General features: G+C 38.8%; 1 protein-coding gene across 3 annotated transcripts in view; it reads right to left on the reverse strand.

Moving 5' to 3' along the window:
• Nucleotides 1-11086: 11086 nt before the first annotated feature.
• LOC139448102 (protein draper-like) overlaps nucleotides 11087-25920 on the reverse strand; it is a 75054-nt gene continuing 60220 nt past the window's right edge. For all 3 annotated transcript variants that reach the window (XM_071229615.1, XM_071229616.1, XM_071229617.1), the window contains 7 exons: nucleotides 17740-17820; nucleotides 17222-17500; nucleotides 15672-15780; nucleotides 15069-15106; nucleotides 13156-13223; nucleotides 12306-12343; nucleotides 11087-11171 (listed from right to left, as the gene is read on the reverse strand). In XM_071229615.1, coding sequence (XP_071085716.1) covers nucleotides 12326-12343; nucleotides 13156-13223; nucleotides 15069-15106; nucleotides 15672-15780; nucleotides 17222-17500; nucleotides 17740-17776 — 549 coding nt within the window. In that variant the 5' untranslated portion in view covers nucleotides 17777-17820 and the 3' untranslated portion in view covers nucleotides 11087-11171; nucleotides 12306-12325. The remainder of the gene's footprint in view (nucleotides 11172-12305; nucleotides 12344-13155; nucleotides 13224-15068; nucleotides 15107-15671; nucleotides 15781-17221; nucleotides 17501-17739; nucleotides 17821-25920) is intronic.

Below are 25920 nucleotides of genomic sequence, written 5' to 3' on the forward strand. Positions count from 1 at the left end.
ATGTACACTTATGGGTCTCATCCTCTTCCTGAAACAAATAGTAATATATAACAAATAAATATCTGCAATGCGCTATAGTCCATAAGTTAATGCATGGTCAAAACGCTTACACCATTATTACGCTGGTTAAAGGATCCGTGCTTGGAGAGTATACAACCAAAGCTTCCTGTAAGGTGCTAGAAGGTTAACAGTCATATTACCATCTTCTATTACCGGGTCGTCATTCACAGAATCTTCCTGTGTAAATTTTTAGATCATTCAGGCCAATTCTAAAACGAATAATGATGTCACGAAAATTCCTGTACCGTACATTTGATAAATAAGATTCTGGTTCAAGCAATGACTTGAACTGACGACAAGTATCATATCTTGAACTTTCGCAAATATCTGAATGCCATTTCTAATTATACATAGCAATGGCACGCATGCGAATGTGCTTAATGAAACCATGTGTATTACCACTTGTCTGGGACAGCCAAATGAAACCAAGGCCATATGTAAAAAGCAATGTCCGTATACAACAAGCCCTTGTGTTCTTTCCAAGACTATCGAGGTGTACAAGCATATTATAGGATTTCTAAGGTGATCAGTGTTAGGTCTTATTATTATTATTATTATTATTATTATTATTATTATTATTATTATTATACACCAATACTTCAAGCAACGAGTGTAAGATACAATGTACAAAGGGAATCTCCCGCATTCATCATAAACCATATTACTTGGTGTTGACATTACTTGGTGTTACTAACATTAAAAAACATTTTACAAGCGAGGAGATGAACCTCTTAAATTGTATAGAACTCTTTACGTCCCCATATCGCAGGCCCATATGGTAAAATAGGAATCAAATAACTTCTTCTTCAAATTATCAGTGAAATAACTCCAAGCAGATCTTTCTTTGCTCTGTTAGTGAGATGAATTACAGAGTTATTCAGATTTAGTGTATGGGTAAACACTATGCAAAGGTATTTGTATTCATTCACAACATTAATACATGTACTATTAAAAAACATTTCTCTCTTGTGGCCGCTCGACCACCTCTACAAAATATAACAACATGTGTTTTATCAAGATAACACTAAGTTTCCATTCATCTTAATATTCCAAAAGTATGTGAAGCTGTTTCTGTAGACCAATAATAGTACTAGACATCAAAATCACCTCATCTGCAAAAAGTAGCATGAATAGTTCTATTATGTCAGGGAAGAGCTGGATGCCATGTCTACTAGACTGCAGGATATCAACATATAACTTGTTTATAAAGAAAGATGACATATCCCCACGGCAGCTGTCTGTAAAGTAACCACAAGCTAATGTGCAATTATGTATGTAATGAGTCAAGAGTTGGATGTTCTTGAAGAAGTACATTGTTTACCCACAAAAGATACACCATGGTCGCATCCATATGAAATGGAAAGCAAAACAAGTGTGTTTCTGTGTGTTTTTTTATGCAAACAAATGACAAATTACAAGAAACAATAACTAAACAAGCGTATAGTCAACAACGTCATCTATATCCCCCGTCCATTTTAACACGTTATGGTCCCAAACCAGGTAACTGACCCAACATTTCTCTTAGCCCATGTCAAAATGGCTGCAATGGAAATTCTAAAATAAACATTTCTAAAACTCTTGAATATCAAATGGCACCAGTTCAGTATGTGCTTTATATATAGACATGCAATGTTTGGCAAGGAAATATTAAACAGTTTTTTTTGTCATACTCCAAAAGTGAAACCACCCTATATTAAAACTTAAATCCAACTTGCTGCCATGGAAACGTAAAAAATTCTAAAATTCTAAAATTTCTTAATAGCGAAAGGCGCCAGTTCAGTATGTGCCTGGTAGACATGCAAAGTTTTTAACATTTTCTGAGTTACGCTCCGGAAATGAACACCACCCTTATAGAACCTAAGTCCAACTTGTTGCCATAGAAACGTAAAGAATAAAAAATTCTAAAATTCCTAAATAGCAGAAGGCACAACTTCACCACTTGAGTGATATAAATGCAAAGTTTGATGAAGAAATTTTTAACAGTTTTGGAGTTCTGCTCCGGGAACAAATATCACTCACAAGATTAGCCTATGTCTAGCATGCTTTCATGAAAATTGGAAATAAAAAAAATGGAAAAATTCCTAAATAGCAAAAGGCAGAACTTCACCACTTACGTGATATAAATGCAAAGTTTGATGAAGAAATATTCAAGGGTTTTCGAGTTCTGCTCCGTAAACGATTCAGACAGACGGACGGACGGACACGTCCATAGCTATATCCCCCCGCATTATATGCAGGGGGGATAAAAATAAAAATTAGAAAAATCCCAAAATATCAAAATGCACCAGTTCACCACTAGACCTATCTATGTGCCAAATTTGATGAAGAAATATGGTACGGTTTTCAAGATCAGCTCCGGAAACGAGAACTACCGCCATTTTCAGTCTAAATCAAAGTCTTTGCCATGGAAACTCGAAAACTATTTTTTCTTAAATCCCAAACCATCAAAAGGCACCAGTTCACCACTAGACCTATGTATGTGCCAAGTTTGATGAAGAAATATAGTACTTTTTTCAAGATCTACTCAGGAAACGAGGACTACCGCCATTTTCAGTCTAAATCAAAGTCGTTGCCATGGAAACTCGAAAAATAACTTTTTTAAAAATCCCAAACTATCAAAAAGCACCAGTTCACCACTAGACCTATCTATGTGCCAAGTTTGATGAAGTAATATGGTACGGTTTGCAAGATCTGCTCCGGAAACGAAATGTGACGGACGGAGGGAAGGACGGACGGGCGGGCGGCACCCATTCCTATATCCCCCTTCCACTTCATGGCGGGGGATAATAAAATCTGTTAGTGATTTTAACTTTCTCTGATACTTCAAGACCAAAGCCGAAGCCGAAAACCCCTAACAGTATGGTATGTGCGGAAAGAGTACATCCCTGGTAGTAATCTCAATACAGCCAAAGAATGACCATGGGGAAGAAAGAGGACAAGGAGTATATGCGCATACATTAAAGCTGGCCAAAGTGTGTGCGGAAGATTTCCCCAAATCCCAAATACACTTTTGAGATCCTTCACGGATTTACCACTGTGACTGCATACAAGAAACTAGTTATCTGACCTATTTCAAATGGATTCATCTAGATATTTCTATTTTTTTCGACAAACAGCGGCTGTCCCTAGGATATTAATTATCAAAAAACACTTTTTCACACGAAAGGTATGTCTAATATAATAAATGTAATACCTGAAATCTTCAACATTTTCACGTCGTCCACATCTCCATGGCCATGCATTTCTGAAAACATAATGTTCAAATATGGTATGACTGTTCACAGAATAATGTCAAATTGAGTTTTTAGCAATATTCATTCCAGCAATATCACGGAGGGGGACAGCAGAAACTGGCTTCACTCATCGTACCCATGTCAGGAATAGAACCCAGATCTTCGGTATGACGAGGAAACGCTTTAACCACTAGACTACTCAACCACCCTGAATAATGTTTTCATATCAAAATGAATTCAAGGAACAATGAAAACCTTAGGTGTTTTATGCAATGTCCTTTATATGAGAGACAAAGCAAGTGTGCATCACAGCTACGTCTTAATAAAAAATAAAGAGCATATCCTTAAGGATATCATAAGGAACAAGCCTTACAAAGTTCCAACGTCACACCGTTCATTTTGAGGTGGTTATTCGTTTTGATTTACTAAATAAAGAAGCTTGAATTAAATAAGATTTTAGTATCCACCACTGAATAAGTTTTTGTTGTCATTTCATACTAAATCTTCCTGTTTTGCATCATTTGTTTAAGCTGCCACATAAACTTTACACCCTTGTTATAATGTAGGCCAATAGCAATGTAAAGTCAGACCCATAATAGCAACAACATCAGGGATTGTGTATTTGAGAAAATATGCAGGGTACCTGAGCTCACAGTATTTGGTAACCGAACTTGATATCTTGTGTTCGGGACTGTTCAAAGTTACTGATTCAACACCACAAATGGGTGGATGATGTTGATCCATCATATACGCTTCTTGTGTAAGGTGACCAGTTGAATAAAATAATCCTATATCCAACTGTTCTCAGTCTTCTTGAGTAAAAGGTCAATAGGACAGCATTTGTTCATGGTATGAATTTGATACAAACAGAACTGTCACAAGGCTCTGCAGTTCATCCACAATATTCTGACTATCGTCTAAGATCATAGGGTAAAGTGTAAAGAAGGGTCAGCAACACAAAGGATATACTCACAAAATGCGCATTAAATAAACTCCATAACTGGCTATGAAAGTGACCTAGGGTACATACTAATCACGTTTGTAGTAGAATGTCGCGAGTATGCTGGCCTCACCATTATCTGACCATGTTCATCATTTACCCCTATGGTTGCGAATTAACTTAGGCCCATGTTTATAGTTCATAGTTTTGCTCTAATGTGGTGGTATCATTTCTGGTTTGAGAGAACACATGCCCAAAACAGTACAACATTGAAACAGAAAGTCATATGATTCTTACTAACTTATTACCACAGCTACAAGTAGTTCCAGTTTTATGACATCTCGTCCTGGTTTGGGGAAAACATGTCTAATACAAGGTATCTTTAAAACTAAACCCCACATACATCTTACTATTGCAATAAGAAAGTTGCACACAAATCTGGTTTAATAACGTCACGTCTAGAATAGGCACGTTTAATGTTGGACATTTGTAAATCAGAAAGACCAATGCCCCTCACGACCTTAAAATAAATTCTATGACTTTCAGGTTCGACTATGCTTGTCGAAAGAGGCGACAATGGGATAGGGTGGTCAGGCTCGTTGACTTGGTTGATGCATGTCATCGATTCGATTTGCGTGGATCGATGCTCATGATATCAATCACAGAATTGTCTGGTCCAGACTCGATTATTTACAGACCGCCGTCATATAGCTGGAATTTTGCTGAGTGCGGCGTAAAACAACCAACCAACCAACCAACCAAATTTTGACCTTCAATAACGTGCCTGATTATGGTGGGGATTCCGGATAAGACTTTTTCCCCTAGTAACCTATGCTGGTGGTAAGAGGTAACTTAATGGATGGGGCCGTCAGACTCTGTGATTTTGTTGATGACCTGCCAACGTAGCCGGCGTTGATCGTTGATCACAACATCAATCACTCGATGATCTGGTCTAGATTCAATTATTTACAGGCCCCTTCAATATATACTGTACCAAATTAAAAACTTCACAATCCTAAAATTTTAACATTTTGACCAGTTATCATTGTGGGCCCTTATTGTGTATTTAAACAGAAATGACCACGTATTATCTTCAGATAACACCCGTTTTTGTGCAGATGAATCGATCAAAATCATGTGCACAGCACTATAGTGGCAAAAGTGTTTTTTCACGTGCAACTGGTCACGTGGCGATAATACCGCACGTGTTTTCAGCCATACTTGTTAGCAGTCATTAACAAAATTCTCGTGCTTGGGACTTACCATCGTTAATTAAAATCCTTCTTTGGACATTAATGATTAAAAATTACCTTCTCTGATACATTTGTCCGTTGTATATCATATATGGGAGTACTTTTAAAAATATGAAGTTTTTAATTTGACTCAGTATATTTTATGTCATCTAAGAAAGCAGAGTCAGGCTCTTTCGTTACAACTTACTTGATGTGTAAACCAAGGATGGTCAGCGTAATCACAATAAGGGCGATGCATAGTCCGTAGATAATGTTAAACTTTGCCTCCATGTCTGTATAATCCAATTCTGTTTTTGCTGCAGACAAAGACACACATACATGTCACAATGACACATGATTATTATTATTTGACTGTTTCTCTTGGCGAATGAATGTGTCTGTATATTGTGAATGTAAATTATATATTGTATTATATTTTGGATCAAAACCAAAGCCATTCGCCAAGAGAAAGAGACATTATTCATAAATATGATTAAACGAAGTCTAAAGTTCCGTAAATGTAGCTATGAGCCGTACATAATGGATATTTAAGATTTTACTTTCTTCAACTCCAAAACTTATGACGTCCTCATTTCTTCAACAGAGATCATACACAATCGTATCAGACAACGTGTTTTTATGTGTAATTTCGCCAAATTCTAATCTGTAAACTTATGTCTCGTAATTCACACTGTCAGATCCTAAACTTCACCACCAATACCTCAGAGGCTTGTATACAGCAAGCTCCTCCAATACCTTTGAAACCAGTAGGGATTCCGGGTAAAAATATTGGTTCCTAGTAAACTATGCTTGTCAAAGAAGTAACTAAATTTGGGGTAGTCAGGCTCTGTGATTTCGATTTGCATGTCTTCCCAAATTGCGTGGCTCGATAATCATTATGACAATCACTGCAGAGTCTGGTCCAGGCTCTAGTAATTTACAGACCGCCGTCATACAGCTGGAATAATGCTGAGTGCAATAAACAATAAACTTTGGGTACGTATAGAATAGATTTACACTCGGCTGTGACACGTTACACGGGATATACTACCTTTTGTGTAATCTGAGAGATCATTGGTCATAGCTGTCGCTGTTTTTCGAACCTGGATTTGTATGAATTTGTGGATCTATACTACTGATGATATCAAAGATGTTATTGATGACATATTTGCATTCTTTTCTTTAGTAGACCGCACCTGTGGTCCAGTTGTAGAGCATCCGGAGAGCGAAAGGTCCGGGGTTTGATCCGGAATCTTAATGCAAATGCATAGATCTTAAACAGACGCGGCGTTTTTAATTGTTTCTTTTATGTATAGTTCTGGTGGATAAATCAGCGGAAGTGAATTGAATACTTGATGGTTAAGGTCATCGCATCCTGAAGCTTAAGTTAGACTTCTTGGCCAATGTGTTGGCCAAGCATGCAGACAACTTCTCATCTTCTGGTCATTAACTTGAACTCTGATGTCCTGACGCAAGTGACCAATGATTTGATTGGCTGCTTGGGTTCGATTTCTTAAAGCCTGGTTTCTGATTAATCGATCCTGGACTCGACTTTTCATTATTAAGGGTAAGATAAAGAAGATATTCCTAACTTGCATGCTTATGTGGTGACGGCGATGTTCAGTAGGCCAGCTGAGGCTGTCCGAGTGCAGTGACCCTTACCTGAGAAGCGAGTGGTCCCAACGCAATTTCTGGCCAATCAGTTGGCTGAGATTCACCATGTGCAGCCGGATGATTGAGTACAAGTACCTAACCATATCTGACATGCGTTTGCTATTACAGTGTTGATTCAATATAGTTTCAACTGTCACTGTCCTTGTTACTGGTGTCAGAGTAGTTTTAGCAGTGGTTAACGCTACAGTAGTCTCCATTTCCTCCTTAAGAAATCTTAGAAATGAAACAAATCACAGCCTGACCGGGCTAAGCTACTACAGGTGGGCTAACAACAGACCTATAAATTAAGTGTGTCATTCAGTGGATATAGAAACCGGCGTGCCGGTGGTGAACATCAATGCCCTTTTACCTAAGAGCTTCCATCATAGCCGTGGTGGATATCGGAGCAGAGATGATCGTTATATCAGCATGCTAATTAACCAGATAACAGACATGCAGCACAGTGTGCAAGAGGGTCTCTTAAAAATGCAGGATATGATCTCAAGATAAAAAGTTTCATCACAGATATGGCAAAAATCAGAATCTAGGGGAAAACCTATAGCTTGCCCATATGTGTAGCACATATAGAACGCGCTACTGGGAGCAGACTTCATACTTATATTAGCCATTGCAACAGTATCAACCTGGACGATCAAATGTTATCCATTTTGTAGGCAGAGAAGTGCCGACGTTGATAAAGCCCCAGCGAGGTCGAGTGCTCTATCGAATCAGGCTTCCGATCACAATCAGCATTCCACCGAACCCTGTCAGAATGCTGAAGTGCGCTCTGGATGAGGATCTCCACCAGTATATGACGGAACCAGATGGTCTCCGAAATGTCCGAGAGAAAGATCGACTGCCTTCTTTGAGCACGTCTGGATGGGTTTGGGGTTTGGGGCTTTGTCGTGCACCTGCAACTTATGTCAGAGTTGAGTCGTTGATCTAAAGTGGGCTAAATTGTGAAAGCAAATTAGCCTTTTTGGACGATGCAGTAATAAACAGCCCAGGAGTACCTAGGCACTTTGACGCTGTGTAAGAACGGTTCTGACAGTACAACCTCAAGTTAAAATCCAAAAGATGTGTGCTGTTCCAGAAGCAAGTTAAAGTCCTGGGCAGGGGTCTTAAACCAAGGTCAGAACCAGGTCATTGAAGAGGATCTGAAAGCGATGAAAGACTGGTCAATCCTAAAAAAAACAACTATGTGGAAAGCATCTTAAAGTTTGCCAACTATCACATGGCATTCTTATAAATTATACCAGAATTAAGGTTCCCCTGTAAAGTATTAAGTTAACATTTGAATGGACAGCTGAACAATAGGAGGCTGTTGAAGAGCTGAAAGAAGCCCTTATATCTTATCCGTCCTGGGACTTCCCCAAAAGTCAGGCAATTTCATATTGGATGCTGACGTTTTGAAACATGCGTTTGGAGCAGAGCTCATCTAGGTTCTGTATAATACAGAATGAGTCAACAGCTGTTGCATTGTTGCCACAGCAACGTCGATATTGCACGACAAGAAAAGGACTGCATGCTGTCATCAGATTCACATGACAATATCAACATTACCTGCACGAACGGATCACAGTAGTCTGTGATGGTTTCTCAACTTCAAAGGTCAAGAAGGACAGGTAGTCATGTGGCTGGAACAACTTCGCCAATACGACATTACAGTGGAGCACATGAACGGAGCTGGTGGTTTATCCAGAATGCTGAGTGGTTTGAGAGAGAGGACTGAAGAGGGAAAATCCACCACAGAAGCTGAACTCTTTATATGGTGCCATGAGGGGAGGTTTTGCTGGACCAACAAAGAAACGTTCAACAAAGATGCGTGTGGCTCTTATCAACAAAGGAAGAAAAGGAATACAGAATTCATGATGTTTAGAGCTACTTTCGATGATGAAGAATCAGGTCTTTCTGATTATGTGTTCTTAACCAAGCCATCCAAGCATTAAGCAGTAGTAAGGATAAAGGCCTTTGTCCGGAAATCTGCAACCATGCTGGAAAAGTGTAAGAAGTTATGCCTGGTATGGAAGGACTAAAAGCCAAGCTGTTCATTGTCCTGAGCCCCCGAAAAAAGATGACTGTTCATCATGACCGGATTAGTCCCTGTAAAGACTGGGACTTGCCTATCTGGTTGAAGTGAATGCTGTTTTGCCTATTTCGGAGACCTGATGATGGAACGCTCATGATTGGGTGTGATGAATGCGATGACTGGCTCCATGGTACATGTATCAGGATTACCCATAAAGAGGCTAAAGCCAGGGAGTCCTACATGTGCCTGACCTGCTCTGCATTGGCGGGCAATTCAGAATTAGCCAATTCTAGAACTAAGTCATCCTTGAAGCCCATGTATCCCAGGTCAGACCAAATGTGGGCAGAAACGTGTGCAATGAGTCCATCTGTTTAGTCAAGACTCTCAGATTCCTTTTTGGGCTAAAAGAGGTCCAATCCCTTCATAGTTCCCAGAAGACAGAGGGTTCCTGAAAATGGAGGGGTGTGTGGTGATCGGCGATGTCCAGGCAGCCAGTCGAGACTGTCCCAGTGCAGACACCCATGTCGGAGAAGCAAGTGGGTCCCAACGCAGTTACCAGATAATCAGCGTGCTTGGATTCACTAGTCAGCAGCAGTCGATATCAAGCAAACCAAGTGAATAAAAGTAGCTTACCATATCTTACTTGCGTTTGCTATTACAACGTTGGTTCATGTTAACTGCCACTATCATCGCTACTAGTGGTTAACACTTCAGTGGAGTCTCCTTTGACAAAACAGCGGTGGCAGCAATCAAAGCTTAACCATGGAGAATGCATGGTGTTGCATAAATCAGTTTCATTTGATCTTATTACAGATTCAGATGAACATGGTTACAAGCGCAACGTTTTTGGCATCGTCATAGAGACTGACCTTGGCTTTCAATCTCAGACAATCTCATGCTGGACCTTTTCTCATTTGGCACAGATAAATTACTTACATACTTAAATAACAACCTCCACAGTGGCCTGACCAAGCTTATGGCTCTATTGTCTCATGCTTTCTTTTCTTAAAGTGATACTGTTTCTTTAATATTGATTGATCTTTCTTAATGCTGCAATTAGCCATATTCAAGCTATTTGACGGCGATCTGTAAATAATCGAATCTAGACCAGACCATCCAGTGTAATACATCTTGAGCATCAATCCACGCACTTGGGATGCGATCATAGCAATCAACAATGTCACCAAGCTTGCCTCGGGTTCTTTTCTGCTGTATTTATTTGATGCTTCAACAGATCTTGTTACTTTGTGTATTTGATGCCTGAATCAAATGCATTTGCATGCCGAATAAACTCAATTATAAACAGTTACCAATAATATTTATGAATAGCAATCTTTATGAATAATTATAAATCATTATTGGAACAATTAGTGAAGAATCTTTGTTACTAGAAAATAAAACATACTCACACTCTGGTTGAAGCGGTTTCACGCAAAGCTTGCATCCTGACCTGCATCTAAACATGTCTTCCTCTTCTCTTGTTAAACACTCTTGTGAACACTGATACTGGCAGTCATCCCCAAATAAGCCTCTTCGGCATTTAAGACAATGTCCACTTACTTGATCACATGACTCATACCTAGGTTTACACGAGCTACTGCATAATTTGCCATACCGACCACCCATGCAAGTATCCTGTGAACAGTTTCCTTGAATACTACATGCATATCCTTTACATTTGTCTAAACACGAGTGTTGACAACTGTCTCCATATAAGTGACTCTCGCAAAGTGTACAGTTCTCGCAAAGCATACGCTTACAGCGTAGACAACCTTCAGGACAGGGTATCTTACATGCAGGGTAACAGAACCCATCTACACATCCGTCTGTACACATTGTTGTTCCTGTGCGATTATCCACCACACATCTGCCATTCGTACAGGTCTCCTGACACGGATGTTGACAAAATATATCGGTAAATCCTGGTTCACACCCGTCAGTGCATACTCCGTCTTGATCACACTTTCCAAATAGACAGTTTTGACAACTCGGGGAAGCTAGAATTGAACTGAGGCAAACTGAAACTGGAATTACGAACGTAAACATTAGCCATTAGCAAAACACGCTAATGTTCAGCACATACTCGGGTCTGGACCAGACTAACCATTGATAAATATTTTGAACAACGTTCCACGCCGAGCCTGACCACCGAATTAATTTAATTGCTGCTTATACAAGTATTATTATTTTGGAACCTTCTAACCCGTAATCACAAGAGGGTCAATAAAAAATAACTAAAGTTCATGACTGCAAGTTATTTCCTTAATTAATTGCACATGATTTACAACCAGTGGGGTTTCCGCGTATAAAATATAAGATCTCAGCCACATATGCTTGTCACACATGTAAGAGGCGATGAAGCAGATCGGGTGGTCAGACTCGCAGTGACATGTTTACTGCATGTAAACTTATCACAATCGCTTTGATTGAAGCGTTGGTAAATCACTGTGGTGTCTGGTTCAGACTCCATTATATACCACAACAACATTTCAGCCATAACTAATTGAGACTGGACCAGACAGGCCATAATTGACATGAGCAAACAAGCAATTAGGGTAAGTGTTTCATTTACCTTCTTCAGTTTTTTATCAAGCATATGAACCAAATATTTCCCTGGAAGGGGATTCAATGAATCAATGAAAATAAAGCATATACTACACACTGAATGTAGTTCACCGTTATTAACTATCGATATCGTATTAAGGTTGTCATTGCTTGTACATAAACATTCAAATAATATAAGCACTGCATGCAAAAGACATTATCTGCGGAAATACGCATTCAGTAATCCTCACTGTGACCTGGATCTTATACTAGATCACAATGGTTTCAGATCGCGGACACGTCTCAAGCACAACATGAACCAGAATTCATTGACATTACTTTCGTCAAGCTATGACATACATTTGATAACCTATCTGTGAAGAAGGTGATATTGGATTAAGTGCCTACCAACGATGATTTGGAAAGATGTACTTTCCTTTTAATATTATCATCCGCGGTGATGCGCTGTCACACCAACTGTTCGTTTGGTTTGAAACCCGATAGACTACCTTCAGCACATGTTTTAAAGTTTAATTACAGAATTAAGGTTAGAACGCCTCATCGGCAATGCCCCAGAAAAAGTAGCAAAGGTCGTAGTAGCTTAACATACAAACCTGTCAGTACACAGCAAACGTTAAGTTGCGGGAACATCCTGCAACAGAGTCATTAGTATTTGTATGTTTTGAATTTTCTCATAATTGGCGACATCTGTTGAAGCTACATGTATAACACGTACTGTCACCAGCTCAACTCTCCTCCTCAGAGCCAAACGTGCACCTGGGAGAGATTGTACGAGTAGCGAACAACAAGGATAAATTTCAAAATTGCGAAAATTAGCGTAGTACCAAATGTGATAACAATTTGAACATTATACTTAGTAATGGTAAAACATACGTTTGTCTATACAATACTGTGACGGTCAAATTTAATATGGATTTTCTTAACAAACGGGTAGAACTATTGGTGGTGACAAGTATGTGAAGTTTTGTCTTCATTGGGTCAGTCTTTTCTGGGGAAAGCATGTCTATATTGCACATAATTAAATTATTTTATTTCATTTTTACAATAATATAAGAGCATTGTCCTAAATAAAAGGTCAAAACCTACAACGTCACACAAAGCAGAATTATGTTGAACACCACTTAAAGCTACACATCCAACAAAATGTATTACATTCTGTACAGAGATTTCTGCTTAATGGTCATATGTGAAATGGCTTCAATATGGCTGCCATATTGAATATCGGACATAATGCACATATGTCAACCACCCTCGACGACAACTGTCAATCCTCATGAAGCCTTGAATAATGGATATGTCAAGTTCAAAATACGGAAACATGATTCAACCACGCATACACCAAATAGCATTAGATTTCAAAAACGATGTCGCCGATTATGTTGTTCACCTTGCACATTCAAGTCTCTACCTCCCTTTGTCCTAACTAGCTAAATATTCACTTACTTCTAACTCTATACAAGGTTGAGGTCTCAGAGCTTCCAAGACTTGATATTTGTTTGGCTTCTTTTTATCTGCAACATATAGTATAAACTTTACCTATAATATTAAAGCATGGGTTGAAATATTACGAAAGTGATGCATGTCCTACTTCTCTTAATTATCCCTGATTTACATTATCTCTGCAACATATTTCACCAAATTATGGCTTCTCTGAAATAAAGCAACAAAACCCTTTCCATATCCAATAGAAATATTTGCATAAAGCATCGATTGTACGATTCTGATTATATCACGAGCAAGTATTCATAAATAACTATCAAATAGTAATGATACCAGGTGTTCGCGAAAATGTGCGCGTATCCTGACAATCGTCACAAACACATGCAATGGCATGAAAAACACGGGAACATGTAGTACAAGTCAAAATAGGGAATTGCATCGGAAATCATTTTTGTCACTGATGCGTCATATTATGAAATGTCCTCCATATGACTGCCATAAAACTTGTTGAAAACTTAACCAGGGCCTTGAATGTTATAACCTTGATCAAACAAGTTCTGAGCAAGAGGTGTATGCTCAATTGTATCTCAAAAGATGTGACATGTAAACACCAAAGGATGGAGGTGATGGAATATTGCAAGACAGGAAGGGAAAGTTGACTATTGGAATATTTGAAGTGATCCCTCTTGTCATACAGTCTTGCGAAGAGTGTTTTGTCACTCTGAGTCTTCATGCATACATCTAAATGTGAAGCAGATGAGGCGGTCTCACTGATCTCCTTTATTTCTAGTTCGGATGGGTAAATCAGTGGAAGGGAATTGGCTATTTGATTGTTATTAAACGATATCAGATCTTTGATCTACCTGATGCTTGAGTTAAACTTCTTGGACAAATTACCTTGTTGTGAAATTCCGATTTATATGCGTAACGAATTGAATTCGAAACAGATCCGCAAGAAGGGGGAGCACAATTGGTGCCTAAATGTCTTACCACAAAATGTTAAGTAGATGTTATCAAAGAAGAATTCCAGCATTTCACACATTGTTTTCTTAGTAAAGTTCAGAGGGCAATTGCTTTCATTTTTCTCAAATTGTTCTGAACCTCTGAATTTAGATACGTAACTTTATCCGTGTTCACCACGATTGGTAACAAAAGTCCCATGGATGAAGGAATTAAGTTTTTCCTTAAGTTTGTCATTCGGGATAGTGGTGTTCAAAGTTGAAAAATGTTTGTACAGAATGGAACTTGGTTCTTTCCTGAGATAATTCAACTTGTTTCAAGAAATCCCTGCACTGATGAATCAGAAACCCGGAATGCATATTCCCAACTACGATGATCCTATAGTCTATTCAAGGTTTTGAATTAGTTTCCAAAAAGGCCGCAACGACATATACGTTTCCTATTATATAACATATAATGTTTCCGTTTTTGTGATATTTTTACTTATTGTAACTTCAAATTTGAACTGTTTCCATCGATCAGCAACAGCAACTTAAATGTTCCGTGAAAGATATCGTGTCTTAACCAGTCAATCCAGTGATGAATGAACCACACCTTCGATGCACAGTGACCAGCGATTGACCTAGTCACCGAGCCTGACCACCCGATCCATTTGGTCGACCATTAATGCCAGCATAGGTTGCTGAGGACCTATTTTAAGCCGGAATCTCAACGTGGAAGCAGATTAATAAATATTATGTACTGTACTTGGTTCACATTTTTCAGTTAGTCTTCTGCAGTTGTTTAGAAAATCTTTGGATATCAATTCTGACAGCCTAATACTAGTATATTGTTTACAGTTATATTTTAAACTTATATTCCTAGGGGAGCTGCAGTGCACTATATTTATGAAGTTATGTATCTGTTTGTCCACAAACAATATATCGTTAGCCATTTACAATATTTACAGTACTTACAAGTTTGTCGTCTTCGTTTGAAACGCACACACCATACACTGAAAATGTTATTGGCATTTTTTCAGTTCTCAGATAATTCAGTTTAAAAAATTATCAAATCAAATTTCACCTGGCATATAGTAACGGAATGATGTGAGTATATGTTGGTTAATCCGCAACATTAATCCAGCTATCACCTGATACACAACATTCTTTTGTGTTGTTTGTAACGCTGTCTCTGTAAAACAGTATTCCCTCTATGTGACCGTTGCTCTGTCGCAAAATCAGAGGTTGATAGCAGAGGCAACGATTCAAGATACTGGGTTGGTTGGTTGGTTGGCTGACTGGTTGTTTAACGCCGCAAACAGCAATATTCCAGCTATATGACGGCGGTCGCCTCTTACGACAAGCATAATCGCCTTTTTACGGCAAGCGTGGGTTGCTGAAGACCTATTCTACCCCGGATCCACACGGGTCTCAAGATACTTCGAATACATTCACAATACAGGGAATGCATTTACAAGATATCAAAGTGAATTTATCTTAAGTAACTTTTGACAAATTTATGTTGAAACGAGACATGTATATTCATGTTAATAATACATATACAGCACGCATACTTACACAGCACCAATGACATTTAGCAGCACTAGCACACCAAGAACGCTTCCAAAGGCCACAGCCAAGTTAGTTTCACTTGAATCACACTTACATGCGTCTGGGTTGCTGAAACCTGATGGTGAATTATGTCCATATTCAGGGATTTTATACAATATTTTCATGTTTAAAATATGCTAAATACCTATCTTGAAAAAAGATAAGAGCACTACTGGTTTAACAACATCGCTTCCGGTTTAACAACATCGATTCCGGTTTAATGACATTGACCCTCAATGTCAGCCAATCACATGATTTATTTCGAATTCTTCAAGTTGAAAACATGACCATGAACATGGCTCAGTACAAAAATCAGAATTGCCATCCCATTCACCTTTGCTCAAAAGCTCAAGAACTGAATGATCATGACATCTCAGTAAATATAAAGTGTACCAAATATCATAAAATTACTATAAATAATTCATGAGTTTTTATCAACGTGATACATTTTTGAGTGAATGATTTTGAAGAGTGAATTTGACAAGATCTGAGACATCTTCATATATATATATATATATATATAAAGAACATTACAAATGGTTATTTAACAAAAATGAGAAATGCGTCGCATGTAAAGTAGGACACAGAGACCAGCGACTGAGATCATTAGATTTCCATCACTTGTTATACATACGTATTTAAATAGCATATATACTACTAAATGCATATATTACTACATAATATATGCATAAAAATTCATTTTCTTCATAATGGCAAACATTTCGTTACGAATGACCTTCGCTATGACTTCGACTTTGCACACAGGTCACTCAAATCTGGACTCACTCCCAATGACCTATCATAATCCCTCTTGATATTTTTTTCTGTCTATGACATGGAGGATGTTCTTAACTCTTGACTTGACAATGTTACTCGGGGTTATAAAGGACATATATCTGATATATTCAAGAACCACATATTTTCCAAAATAAATACGCATATGCAACTTATTGAAAAAAGGTTTCCGTGACCTACAAATGTCATCACTTGTCATACGTAAGTAAAAGAGTTAACCACTACATGCATGACCTGAACATATTTGTCAGAAACAGATGATTAAGTGAAAATAGCGAAATTACAAATTACGAATGACCTCCACTGTGACCTTGACCTTATACGGAGGTCACATTTTCAGATCGGAGCTCTTCCACGAGGATGACTTTTTCATGGGCTATGAACTCGAGGATAATATGGATCTTTGACATGACAGGTCGATGAGTCAAAGAAAGAAACCCAAGTATAAACTGCATGTACATAACGTCATACTTGGATTATTTAAAAAACAAAGAGAGGTGATTTGTGTATAATTAAGCCAAACCGTATTCCCATGCGCGACCCTCTTTACAAAGGGTCACCTGATCACCTTCCCACTTTTTGGCGAGTTGCAATTGCCTTTGCATGGGTTCTGTTGTGATCTTCCATGAGGATGCTAGCCTACCTGACTTCATTTGGTAATTCACGTCATTGGAAGGTAAGCATTCGAAGAGTAAGAATTAACGTGTGTAATGAAAATGTACCTTTGGCAATGTTACAAAGAAGTCCTTTGTAGTTTTCTGTACATCCAAGGGTGCAGTATCCGTTATGTTGATTACATATTTTGTTGAGACAGTTGTCGCTGCACTGTGTATTACAGTCTGTACCATACCATCCAGGAAGACATCCTTCCGAGCATTCTCCACTTATTTTATTGCAGTGTTTTGCTGTATTGTTTTTAACCAGGGCGCAGTTACAGGAACAATTTCGTTCACAGTTCTGACCAAACTTTCCCCACTGACACTGATCAGCATCGGCCACAACTGCAAATGAATGAACGCCAAAATAGTTGTATATCCGTAAACGTTCACCAGTTCGGTGCATCCAACAGTCTCAAATCCAAGTGCAGACAATCAAAAGATCATTTCAGTACGAATCGAACCTTACGTGATTATAGAAGACATTTCTCTGCACAGCAAGAACCGACACCTACGGCGAGAAGACAAACGTGCTTCTTGTTGGTTGCATTGAAATAGGACGAACTAAAATGACAATTACTCACATAGGACAACAGCAATAAGTAGAAACGTCAAGCACATGGTATCCGCATTGTTTAACTTTTCGCTGAGGCTTCCTTTTTAGCCTGCAAAGATAAAAATATGTTTTTATGTATGGCATGAAATACGGGTTCAGTCACATTTATAAAGGATGGAAACTGTCAGTCACGTTCGTGCAATACATAATATGGTCACATGCTGCACGCGACATATTCTCCAATCATTCCTTAAAATTATGTCTACATTCTCAAATCACCAATCGTGAAGATCCGGGTTCGAATAGGTCTTCAGCAACCCGTAAATAGTCAAAAAAGGCGACTATGCTTGTCGTAAGAGGCAACTAACGGGATCGAATGGCCAGGCTTGCTGACTTGGTTGATGCATGTCATCGCTCCCATTTCGCAAGTCTTAGAAAAACAGTGAACCTGACAGCTAAACAATAATTGTGTGCTGTTCACATTAAAAAATCACTTCTGTAAGTATCACGCAAACATCCATATTGTGCGCCGTGCATGAACATACACATGCACAAGTAAATTGAGAATCACGACCTTAAAGTGGAGTAGATATCTTAATGATTATATATCAGATATATATTATTTAATTTCAGAATACGAATATTTTTATTGAAAAATAATTCAAAGACGATTCAATGTTAATTGATAAACTTTTGCACAGATGTCGGCTCAGCAATGAGCTTGTGCCTTTTGTCTATTTCGAAAGATTTGATATCTATTTGTTTCTGGTTTCCATAAAAACAAAATTACCTATCCAGGACATGATTCAAAAACGTCAGTCTCGCCAATGTTACGAGGTGTATTCTTTTTCAAAGTGAAACGCAAAAGTTAACCAAGATATTAGTACGCACAGAACAAGACTGCGAAATCAGTACATAATCACATAATAGTTCAATGAATAATCAATGAAGTATTTCTAACAAACATTTTTAAGTTAACAATAAATAAGGGCAATACAATGTTAGAAAACGGAGCAGCAGCAATACATAATTGGCTACATAGATCATGTAAGTGCACTGTCGAGTCTACTGATTATTGTCAATCCGTTCTTGAATCCAGAATATTGTTCGACGCTGCTTATTTTACAAATACGTACACCATTGGCAATAAGATAAGTCACATGTTTGGTCGAAATGCCTCAGATCGCCTTTTTGTCGCCCTTCTAAGGGTACAGCCAACATTCTAGAAACGTTCCCATCCCAAAACTTCCCAAACTATCAAGCCTGCCATAGTCATGTAAGCAAGGAGTGGAAAACTATATTTTATTTTATCACATAATGGGTAGGTTTCTCAGCAGGAAAAAAGGATAAATTGGGGTCATTTACGGATACAGATGCAAATATGAAAGGTCAGGTGGGTACTACTTTCCGTGTTTACGAACAACAAAGGTTTGTTTGTTGTTAAACGCCGCACTCAGCAATATTCAAGCTATATGACGGCGGTCTGTAAGTTATCGAGTCTGAACCAGACAATCCGGTGATTAATAGCATGAGCATCGATCCACGTAATTGGGATTGATGACATGCATCATATTTTATTAAATCAGATTCAAAATCGAAATAAATGAACATTCCCAACATATCCGAAGATAACCGATGAGAAACGAGTCACATGTTCAGTTAGCAGCTTATAATTCAGATTTATTCAGTGTAAAGACTCTTGAAAACGAGTCGCAGGCAGCTTTTGTTGAGGAGCATGAATCGTTGACGGGTGATGTCAGTAGCGTGTTGGTATTATAGCTTATAGCTATATAGGTTTTGAAACATCCTCCCCAAAAAGGGAGGAAGTTATTACCGAAACCTGAATTGTAAACTCCAGCATATGAATCACATTAATCGCGGAAACTGAGCCATACACAAACTCAACATTGCCTGCAGAGGTTGTACTTGGGAACGACTGAGGACAATACTTTACCTGGGATATTTCTTGTGCAATGTAAGTCACAGATGTTTCCTAATTCTGCTGAATGTAACGTAATTTACTGACTCATCTTATTTCGTCAATGCTATTTCTCATTTGCGATTTATTTACTTGTTTGTGTTTATTTTCAGGCCAAAGATGAATCTTTTGATTCTGATGGCCATTGCTGATATTGGGATCCACATAAAGGGTAAATATCAACTTCATTCAAATAGTTTCAGAAGGGATATTAAAGGTGTGATATCCTAAGACTATGTCTGTAAACATGCAAATACATGTACCACGTACAAAGGGGTGCTTTTCAAATTGACAGGCGAATCATTAAATATATGAACATGTTCATTTACGACACTTCAGTAATTAAGAGGTCGTTGTAAGAGTAAGAAAAATCACCATGAATTAAGATGTGATGATTTGTTTACTAAATAAACAATAAAATACGTGTACTTATTCAATAAAGTCTTACCTATAATCGATACTTGTTATTCCCTTGCGTTGACGTTATATATTTATAATTATTGTTGTTTGAATTAACTCTATCGCATGCAATGTGCACAGACATTATTAGCAACCAGGAAGAAATTCAATCGGAGGTTTGGACTATTGTCGAATAACACGTACTTCACGAACGAAAACGTAATCAATACACAAGCCTGAAACGGAATAGTAAACCATTGTCGTCACCCTTTGTGAAATCATGAAATAGATAGATTCTACATTAACCTTATACGACTTACGAGGCTACACAATCTTTAACCGTAGACATATGGATGACATTATCAAATTTGACCAAGAATCAGTGAGAAATAGGAAGTTCAATCCAATTACCTATTATTACTATGGAAAGCTACTAATTTGGGGGTAAAATTGCGTAATGTAAAGGCCTTAAGAATGGTCATTCTAGGGTAAGCATCTCTGCTATAGAAACCGTATACGCAATTGGCTGGATCTGATGATCTATAGATATCCCATGGAGCGTATCACATAATGTAACAGAATCAGTATAATATGCCACGCAGCCTCAGTGTGGGATACTCTATATGTTTATTTCAATTGTTACAAGTAGCTTTACTTCATGCAACTCGTACGAAAATTCTTACAATTGTTACATGCATCTCACCATATGAACATAGATTACATTATAATGATACAAATTAATCTACTCATTACAGCTGCACCATGTGGAGGGAATCAACACTGCTCAGACTGTCATGAGGTTATAGGACATTGTCTTACTGGGTGCGAGGACGGATATTTTGATCTCATGTGCAGTTCGTTTTGCAGCAGAGGCTGCAAGAAGAACCTGTGTACGCTGAACGAGAGAGGTCTTCAAGTATGCACGGCAGGTTGTATACCAGGGTATCAGGGGAGGAAATGCACTGACCAATGTGACAACCCGGGGGTCGAATGTACAAAATGTCCACACATGTGTGATAGTGGATATTGTCAGAGAGGCGAAGCCTGTGTTTCTGGGTGCAGTGGTTCCTACTACGGTTCTAATTGCAAGAATTGCTCAAGTAGATGCAAATCCTGCAACAGGATTACAGGAACGTGTGACATGTGTGCCCCGCCTTATGCTGGACCGAACTGTGAACATACCTGCGACCGTTGTTTAGAGCCCTGTAACGATGGATGTCAACATGCTTGTGTACCAGGATTTTATGGCAAATTTTGTGATGAGGTGTGCAGTAGATATTGTCAACCTAATCCGAGCAGCATTGTCAGCGATTGTTTAGCACCAAATAATACTAACAGTTGTCTCGTTGAGTGTAATAAAGTGAATGGTGCCTGTACACACGGATGTGTTAATGGCAGGTATGGTGTCAACTGTTCCTTTCTTTGCAACTCCAAATGCATGCATGGTAAATGTGATGCTTCTGGATCATGTACAGAGGGTTGTTTACCGGGATATTATGGAGAAGACTGTATGCCATGTCCTGACAACTGTGTGAGTCCTCTGTGCCACTCTGCCAATGGTTCCTGCATCAGTGGATGCACCAATGGTTCTTACGGGGAGTTCTGTGACCACACATGTCAAAGATGCCTGGATGGTATGTGTCATCAGCAGACAGGTGCGTGTATCAAAGGATGCGAGGCTAGTTTCAGTGGCTTCAGATGTGAACACAACTGTGCTAAAAACTGTTCTGCAGCAGACTGTTTGACCACGAACGTATGTGAAGGAGGTAAGCTGATTTCATTTGATTTACATACAAGTTATCTATGATGAGATGAGATGATAATGTGGCTCACAGGCAGCTTCAAAATGGTTGTAATATTGCGATTTGAGCATAATATTCAGTATGGAAAAAGCGCCATTTAATTAAAATTCTACCATGACATTGTTGATTACTTGATTCTGATTGGTTAAAAAGAGGTTTCCTTTTTGCTACGGCAACCCTTTTCAAATATATGAAGCCTTTTCACCAAAAAACGTGCGCATGGATACATAGAAAGCCTACATATCGATTCATTAAAAATGGCTGCCGATCGATCACCCACATATAAACTGTAAAACGAAATTTTATTTCCTCTAATACACGCTTGGTCTCCATACCAGCCAGGTCTCTAATACACGCTGAGTCAAGGTCTCTCGCGAAATTAATTACGGCGTAGCATCAGATAGAGGAAATACGGTAGTTTATAAGATAGCGGACCTGTCCACCTGTGTTGTTACGCGTTGCAAGAGAGCACCGTTTTCAAAGCGTTTTTGCCGTCGTGGTAGAATGGAGATAAACCTACTGTGTTTTGAAACTTGATGTAGTCTCACTGTAGAGTAGATACCTCTTTATTTTAATTTTGAACCGAGCGCTATCCATGACGCCCGCTGCATATACCGGGTCGTACCATGGATGGACCTCTGTGTCAAAACTACAAGCATGGCGAAAACGGTAATAAAATGATCGAGCCACACTAACATGTCGCTTAAGATACTGTGTTTGTGCCAAAGCGGGTCATCACTGACAATGTGTTGGCCATGGCGGTCTTTCAATCATCAAGTCTGTCCCAGACAATACAGTGATTAACATCATGTGCATGGATCCACGCAACTGGGTTACGATAATATGCAGTCAACCAAAACACCGACTTTGACCACATTAGCTGACAGTGAGTGAGTTAAATTTAACGTCGTACCGGCATTATTTCAGCCATATAGCGACGGTACCAAGTTTTATATGTTTATATCTGAGCATAGATCAATATCATATATACATTTCTAAAACACGGGTTACAGGCCACCACTAACCAAAGCTAGGCCACCTCGCTGGGGTCACAGGGACTTGATATCCCAGCAGGATTTACGTCATCCCTTTAGCTAATGGTGGTTGTGCATAATACTAGCCAATATTAAAAAATACTCAAATAAGTTGGCTTAAACTCTGGTTGATGATAGTTGGTTCGTTTATGATGGGATTGCGTGTCACACAGGGGGACATAACAACACATAAATTCTCGCATGTCACTGTCAAAAAGCACAATATATGAACCTCTAAAATTGGAATTTGAAGACATCTCTAGGTTCTTTTTTTATGTCGGTAACTAGATACATAGATCTTTCTGTTTCAAAGGCGTACTACATCAGGCATGTTTGGATTTTTTTCAAATCGAAGTGATTAAAACGGAAGTGCTTATAACTACATTTTCAAAATAGCTAGATGCATTAATTATAGTTTTACATTGTAAACACTATACAGTCATATGCAATGTGTACATTTCTGTACTGTACTCTTTAAAACATAGTTTCCAAATCTTAAGAGATATTAGTTTCTAGTATTAGTTGTATGAGAATTATGAACGAATTGGGAACACATTACAACCGGTAGTGAAGTATGTAGTAGATGTTATTCCCCAAAACGATCTTGAAAGACGATATGGGAAAGATAGGAAATTTCAAAATGGACGTCTTTGGATTAGTAGTGCGTAATACAGAGAGGATTCGTCAAACATTTATTCACTCGACGAGGCATACAGAGTATGAGTTTCCCAACGACAATGTGAGGGAATCGAGGAAGTGCAAAGTGAATCCATACTTATCTGAAACCATGACACATGACCAGCGTGTATTACCCAAGTTTCGACGGTGTGTACACCATTGACGTTTGTTGGCAATATGACGATCTGTAAGGCTCAACACGTGGCAGTCGAGCATGGAGATGAACTGCATGAAGACGATTCTTAATCTTCTGACATGTATCTCGTACTCCAGCAGCCTGATGAAAGTTTATAGCAATCTGATTTGCCGCTTGAGCTTGATTACGTTGAACCTGGTTTTGGATCAATTGATCCTGTACACTTATCAACGACCTGAGACTCCCTGAACGGGGTTGATCGTCAACATTTTGGGTTCGTCGGTACCTGTTCCATATTCGGCCAGTCACAAACTGTGAATCACCACTAAATACTGACTACAGTCAGTTTCAGTATTAGAGCCCATTGACGCTTCGCCCATTGGAGACGCCGAATCACTAGTCCATGCACAAACAGTAAATGCAATCAAGTAAATGACAACGACATGATGAGGAGAATCAATACGATTAAGAAAAATAGAGATTATCGACCTTCCTTGAAAGTGTCAAAATCAGCAATGACAACCTACGCACGTGTGTGGCGCAACTGCGTTAGGCATGAACAAACTATAGACTGTGTTTTGGTGTTACGTTTTACAGACATAAAAGTTCGTGCATAGGATGCCCGTCCTAAGCACTTATGCTTGTTCATATGCTTATGCTTTGATATTTACATGAATACTTCATGATCCACTTCTGTTTGAAAGGGTATATTTCAGGCTGTCCTGACTAACAGGATTTCATTTTAGTTGTTTTGTCAACAGGATCTTCATCGAATGTTTTACTCGGTGGAATCCTAGCTGCTACACTGATGTTTGCCGCTTGTGTCCTGCTCGCAGCCCTCTTCAAGTTACGAAGGAGAATGAACACAAACAGGTTCGTTTGAAAGAAAGAAAAGATGCACAAGCCCATGAATGATTACTTCCACACATTTAGACTGTTATGAACCAAACCAACAACAAATTGTAGAAGGATACATTTTAACATATTGCTCAACTAAGGAAGTATTACGAGGTTTTTTAATGAGAGGCTTCAGTTGCTGTGATACTTTGTCAATGAATTGTTCCATGTCTATGGGAATGCTTTATGCTTTATCTAAATTTGTCCAGGGCATGCCACAGCACTCTTTACTTAACACCACAAGGTACTTGGACATGTAAGGGTTAACATCTCCCTTAGTGTGGCCCTGGGAATTGTGTTTGGCATATGTCTATGTCATGTCAAGTTCATCAGCAAGGTCGTAACCTGAAGAAACATTTCTTTGCGGCAACAGCCAAGAAGATGACGAATAGCATATGTTATACAGTCATTATTTTTTATTCATATGCTTGACAACCTTGTTAAGCTTATGGAATATTTGCAGCTGACATGGAAGTTCAAATTCACTCCAGTGGTACATGTTATCCTTAGGATCGGGCATTGGAGTGGTAAGGTTTGGACAGACCTTCTTTAAAGGCCAATGTCAAAGGAATGTTCATTGGTAATGTAGTTCCGCTTCTTTGTGTACTGATCCAATCCCCGGAGTTTGTATGACAAACTGGGGCGGTCGGGTGGCCTAGTGGTTAAAGCGTCCGCTCGTCACGCCGAAGACCCGGGTTCGATTCCCGACATGGGTACAATGTGTGAAGCCCATTTCTGGTGTCCTGGTGTGATATTGCTGGAATATTGCTAAAAGCGGCGTAAAACCATACTCACTGACTGACAAAAACCTCGACAAGAAGTTATGTGGGGCGGACCTGGTCCTTGAACAGAAACTGCATAAACTTTCATATTAATTTAACAAAACAAGGCAAGAAACAAGGGGCGTATTTTAATGTCTTACGTTAAGCATGTATTTGACACTAAATCTTAAGTGTATGTACATTTTCATTTATGTTGTTGGATTCAATGAACCTTCTGATTAGAAAGTTGTCTTGCTTTTGACATGTTTTGCCAGGAGGGGTATCATTAAACATAATTCTCTTCATAAGGTAATTGGGATTCATGTTCTAAAGTCGCGCTTTATTGCAATTGGCATGTTTTCCGAATTTGAAATAATGTCATAAGACAATAAGTGATGTCATTTGAGTGAAAATGCCTTCAGGTTCCTCATTATGTAGGTACTTGTCAGCTTTAGCAGCTCATGACAACCTAACTTATGTTTACGTTTCAATTAAGAGGCCTGATGATTCCTTAATACTTGAGA

The sequence above is a fragment of the Haliotis cracherodii genome, unplaced genomic scaffold (assembly GCF_022045235.1).
Source record: "Haliotis cracherodii isolate W230 unplaced genomic scaffold, xgHalCrac1.p SCAF_7, whole genome shotgun sequence".
In the NCBI taxonomy this organism is placed as follows: domain Eukaryota; kingdom Metazoa; phylum Mollusca; class Gastropoda; order Lepetellida; family Haliotidae; genus Haliotis; species Haliotis cracherodii.